At 38.9% G+C, this 5,981-nt stretch overlaps 1 protein-coding gene across 1 annotated transcript; it reads left to right on the top strand.

Moving 5' to 3' along the window:
• The first annotated feature begins 4,972 nt into the window (after window positions 1-4,972).
• Window positions 4,973-5,754, top strand: LOC121977396 (auxin-responsive protein SAUR68-like). The gene has a single exon (XM_042529975.1). The coding sequence runs from the start codon at window positions 5,095-5,097 to the stop codon at window positions 5,551-5,553; it is 459 nt and encodes a 152-aa protein (XP_042385909.1). The 5' UTR covers window positions 4,973-5,094; the 3' UTR covers window positions 5,554-5,754.
• Window positions 5,755-5,981: the final 227 nt, after the last annotated feature.

Raw genomic sequence — 5,981 nt, 5'->3', positions numbered from 1 at the left:
TTCTCTTATAAACCCATGATATTTTTCATGTGTTTTCAATATGAAACTATGTTTGCAACCTTGCAACCCCAACAATCCCCCCCTCAAACAAAGGACCATAGGCTTCCCACGTCCGATCCTCGACCCACCAGGTCTTCCTGCCCCTCGGTCCACCTGACCTACTAGGACTTCCTGCCTGGTATCTGGTCCTCTTGATCCGAACATAGGAGCCCCCACTTTCTTTATTTGAGGTCAATATTGTACCCACATGGCATAATCAGACCATAGCTCTCGTGCACAGTCGGCGGTTAAACCTTCTGGCAGTCCGGCTCTGATACCAATTGTAGGATCGAAAAGAATTTAGATATCTCCACAATGGTATGATATTGTCCACTTTGGGCCTAAGCCCTCATGATTTTGCTCTTGGGTTCTACCCAAAAGGTCTTATACCAATGGAGATATCTTTTCTCTTATAAACCCATGATCTTTTCCATGTGTTTTCAATATGGGACTATGTTTGCAACCTTATAATCCCAACAAGTGCCACCTGTATCTGGAGTAGAGATTGAAGAAGTTGCTAAAAAGGAGAATAGAGACTCATCAAAAGTAACATATTGTGAAATATATATTTATTCTATTGGTATATGCTGTTGGGATATACCCGATATGGTGTGTACTAAAACATGTTTTGTAAACATGCATAGCAAAAAATAAAACAATAATAATTTATAAATTATTACATCACACGCACCATACGCATACAAGGATACAACATGCCAAACATGATCGCATAATTAAATTTTTATGAAAAGTAAATTTACGTTAGGTGTACCTTACGGATGACCTGTAACGAGAAAGACATCAATTTTAGCGACGTTATCGAACCTCGCCTCTATTCATATTCATGCTGAGCTCGTCAAGACAACTCCTTGAGTACAAGTCTCTCCTTTGGAAGTTACTAGCCACGAGCGAAGAAGAGAGATCAAGAGGAAGAGGAAGAGAAGCACACAAGGAAGAGATTTCTTCCTTGTGGTAGTCACGACAACAAGGGGAATGACTTCCCCTTGTTGGCGGTGTCAAGGAGAGAGGGGAGAGGGAGAGGAAAAGAGAAATTGGGTTAAGGTTTTCCAAAAACTTTACAAGCCAATTAATGATCTCATGTGTATAATTTTCCCTCAACCATATCAATATATAGCCCTCATTAATGTGTTGGATTAGAAAACCCAAATCTAACTCATTATCCCTAAAAAAAATTAGCTCATTAACCCCTTGGTTTGGTTCACAACTAAATCAAGTTGGTTCATGACTAATTCATAATTAAACCAAATATGGTCCAACTCTTCCATAAGAGATGTGACTCATCCGCGCTTCCATTATGACAAATATTTCCATATTTATCTTATATATGATCCAACTCTTCCATAAGAGATGTGGCTCATCCGCGCTTCCATTATGACAAATATTTCCATATTTGTCTTATGTATAGTATCCTATTCTTTAACTTGTTTTATGTCTTTTAGAGACTCGTTAGTGTGTGTGACCCAATAGGTTTCTGATTTATCTTGGTCGTTCATAATTAACTACCTAGTAGTACATCATGACCCCCAATTAGTTGAAAAATCATAGTTGATCTTAGAATTAATTTTAAACCTTTCAGCAGCTACAGTGAGTCTGTAACGACCCGACCCTTTGGCCTCTTGGGCGGCCCTTGTGTCGTCGGCCTATTTGGCGACCTCTCATGTCGTCGACCGACGACCCTTGGCTGTGTCGTTACTTACTAGGACTTTCCACCCCTGGCCGTGGATTTTTGCCTCCCCCAGGATTCGAACTCTAAACCTCCAGGCTTGAGTATTAGAGTTTATGAATCCTGGTAGCCAAGTGAGCACCTCATTCCTTTCACTCATTTTATACTCACTTGGTTCAGGACATAATCTATGTGTCTTGTCCCCACTAGGCTGACTACGTCACACCTAGCCTAAGTAATACTTCCTTATTCTATGGATTCAAATTACTTGTACATGTGTACAAGAGCCTCATACTCTTAACTTGTGATGTTTTGGCTAAAGACTTTGAGTAATAATCCTAACGAGTGGCCATAGGGAATACGTCTACTCGCAAGGAGCGGTGAATCCTCTGTAGGCTATCCAAACACCTTTGGACACTTCAACTTATACCCAATCATCCTAGGTCTACACCTCAATGAGATGCTTACTTAAGATGTCAAAGTATGTCTCCATGACCAAGATGACTTGTATACCTTAAGTCGAAGGAAACTTGCACTCATACTATAGTAAGAACTTCACAGATATATCTATATATATGTAGAGAATCATATGAAGTCTTACAGTGAGTCACTTCAATGAACTAGTTACCATAACCAACATCCACGTTTAACTCTCGACATCCCAATATCTCCAGCCAGTGAGAAAATGGCTGCTTGGCCAAATCAATGAGTATAACCTGTGCTAGTCTTACAGAATTGATGATGTCCGAATGCATCAATTCGACGACTAGGAAAATTTTAATATATTCATAATTGCACATGTAGAGATAATCACTAGTTGCGATCCAATCATAAATTCTCTCATACTATGAATTATATTACGGACATTCAGTAAATGATTTTAAGATAATTAAACATATAATATGCACTCAAGTAGTGAATCTATACTTATTAAATAAATAGAAAAAATCATAAGGTGATTGCCTTAGGACATCCCTCAAATTCTAACATATGCAAGCAACGATACTCATGGTGCAAATTACTATAACTAAGAAAAACACATTGAAGTGAACGAGAGTCAAGTTTATATTTAGAGTAGGGGCGTAACAATGAATAACATGCATAACCAAAAATATGAAAAAAAGTATAGTCAGAAGTATGATTATAAAGTTTTTCCAAATGACACTTATGATTGAACAATGAGATAGGAAGTCGATTTATGAGATATACCACAATATAAACAACTTTATCCCAAAATTTACGCGGAATTGATGACTCGATGAACAATCCCACAAGAGAAGATGACAACGAAGAGTTTGATATTCGTCTCCCCAATCAAAATAAAGAGAGAGAATTTTATGATTAAAATATCATTTAACTTGATTTTAAAAATTGTAAAATATATCTAATAAATCAGATTTCCTTCTCATAAGATAGAACCAAGTATATTTGCTAAAATGATTAATGAAGGTAGCATAATATTGGAAACCTCGGTTAGACAAAATAGGTGCAGGACCCCAAATATCCGAATGAATTATTTCAGGTGGAAAATTAGAAATATGATCGAATGAAGAGAAATGTAGCTTATGACTTTTAGATTCCATACAATCCCTACATGAATGAGATGGAGAGGAGGTAAAAGAAGTAGATAAACCATACCTATTGATGATTGACTGAATAATGTGAAGAGAAGGATGATCAAGTCGAGCATGCCAAGTTGGTTTATTTGTGCGTTCACCAACAAAAGTTTTGATTGAAAAACTTTAAAGATAGCAGAGATCATTTTTTATTCTTCCATAAAACACAATAGTATCTATTTCTCTATCTTTTATAAGATAATGATTATGATACAATTCAAAATAGAGATTTTTATAAAAACAAAATTGGCATGTGGAGAGTAAATTTTTAGTAATAGATGAAACATGAGAGAGTAAATTTTTAGTAATAGATAGAACATGAAAAGTATTACTCATGTGAAAAGTATGATTAAATAAACAAATATATGTATTTTCAAGATTAGTAATTTGTAAACCTGAATCATTATTTATTTTAACCGTATCTGAGCCAATAGCCTCCTTATCTGCTTCTCCAATTTTCCATTTGGAGGCTGAGTTCATTGCCAATAGGGCCTTCTTCCACACGGAAGAGGAATTACAAAAGTTTCTAAGGTGGGCTAGCTATTGATTGAATTGAGAACCTAGTCTTCATTTTTTTCTCCCATTGTTAAAATTATCGAAGATTCAAAGCCCGATTTAGCCAGTTCCGAGCGACATTGCTGTTAATTATGAGGCTAAGGAACAAAAGAGAAGAGAGTGTGGTGAATTTTTACATATTGATATTGACAATCAATCAATCAATAGTGGATTATCAGCTACTTATTAAGTAATGCATGAGGCATGCAAAAGGAAGTCATACAGCGATCCAATTTGCTGCCACTTCCTTATCAGTAATTAAACACTAAACTGTGCCAAAATCTTGGCAAATCACTTGACCTCGACACTTTAACTGTAACTTCGCCGTCTTCGATCTGTTTTTAGCATCATCAGCAGCTTTGTTAATCATCGTTTAGAATCTGCATGGCCTCTCAAGAAGTTGATCAGCCATCAATTTTCCAAGCGACATGATCACATGCAAAATGAGATAAAATATTCGCATATCCAGGCATCAAAATCCATGCAAACTTTCCCACTCACACGTCACTGGCACTATTAATATTTGTCATTCAAAGGCGGTTTAATATTTAGCTTACGACCTGATTCAGCCGGTTTAATTTGCTTGATCAAATGAAAAAGTTGTTCAAGGTCCGAATGGGCACAGTTTGATGTCTCCTCCAACTTAAAAAATATGATTGATACACACTCAATTAGCATAGCCAAGCTCATTCATCCAGTCATCATCTCTGTTAACGTGATGAGGTAGGTCGAGCATAGTCATTTTATAATCATCTTTTACTATCTCCATCAAACAAGTTGAGGACTCTTTTCTGATTGTCCAGGCGGACCACCTTAGTTATTACCTGGTCCAATCGAGCCATCTTTGAACACGTAGCTCAAAAAACTTGAGCAACCTTATCCTGCCTCACTTCTAATACCGTGCATAGGCACAATCCTGTACGTTATGTTGTCCTCTCAATCGCATGAGGTGACTGATGAACCAAACAAATTGACAGATTCGGCCTGTCCGGTCTAAATATTATGGCATTCAATTCAATCCATATATATCCAATCAGTCAGCACATGGTTTCGCATCTCTCTCTTGGCCCATGGAATGCGTACGCACGCACATATCCATATAAAAATTACGATGGCTCACTCCCGTTTCTTTGTGCTCGAGTCCAACACTGTCACTTGGCATCCGAAAAGCTTCGATCTCACGTATTCCTTTGGCCTGCAATGCTGAACCCCATGAGGCTTATCAAGATGGTGAGGAAGTGGCAGAAGTTGGCCGCCCTCGGCCGGAGAAGGATCAAGTCGGAGAGGCCCGAAAACAGAGACGGTGAAGCAGGGCCGCCGTGGTCTGCGACGGTGGCCAGCAAGGGGCACGTGTTCGTGTACACCGCCGACGGGAAGCGCTTTATGGTGCCGTTGAAGTACCTGAGCAGCGGCGTCTTTCGGGAGCTACTGCAGCGGTCGGAGGAAGAGTTCGGCCTGCCGGCCGACGGCCCCATCACGCTGCCCTGTGGGGCCGCATGCATGGAGTCCGTCATCAGCTTCCTCCACGGCCGGGGCAACAGCAACGCGGAGAGGGTCGTGCTTGATACAATCAGCTGTGGCGGCGGTGTTGGACGATGCACGGAGGCGGCCGCTGGGAAAGGAGGAGTCAGCCGGCATCTGATCCTCTATGGTTTTTGAATAATTGATTAAATTGTAGCAATCATTTCCGGTGTCCCTCCGTCTTGAAATTGTATAAACAGAGAAACAGCCTCGGATAGGTGGTCAATTCTGAATTTAACTCAGGGAAATAGTTTTCCAATCGAAAAATAAACAAGGGAAAATTTGGGACAATGGGTTTGAATGTTTGCATCATAAATATATGCAGTGTTGTATATCAAAAAGCCGAATCGAATTGATGTTGACTGTATTTATCAATTAAAAATGTAAATGAACAATAGTACAACTCAGTATTAGCCTAGCTTGATATTGAATGTTCGACTTCTTGTCTAAAAATCTCAGCAAGCTTAAACTTCGATACGATGGAGCTCATCGACAAACATAATTAGCTAAAACTTTGTTTCGTGAACAAGAAATATAGCTATTTATTCAACTTTGGAGGAGTAAAT

Source organism: Zingiber officinale, chromosome 4B (genome assembly GCF_018446385.1).
Source record: "Zingiber officinale cultivar Zhangliang chromosome 4B, Zo_v1.1, whole genome shotgun sequence".
NCBI classification, from domain to species: domain Eukaryota; kingdom Viridiplantae; phylum Streptophyta; class Magnoliopsida; order Zingiberales; family Zingiberaceae; genus Zingiber; species Zingiber officinale.
Note: the sequence above shows the minus strand (reverse complement) of the source record. Positions and strands in the feature narration are given on the sequence as shown.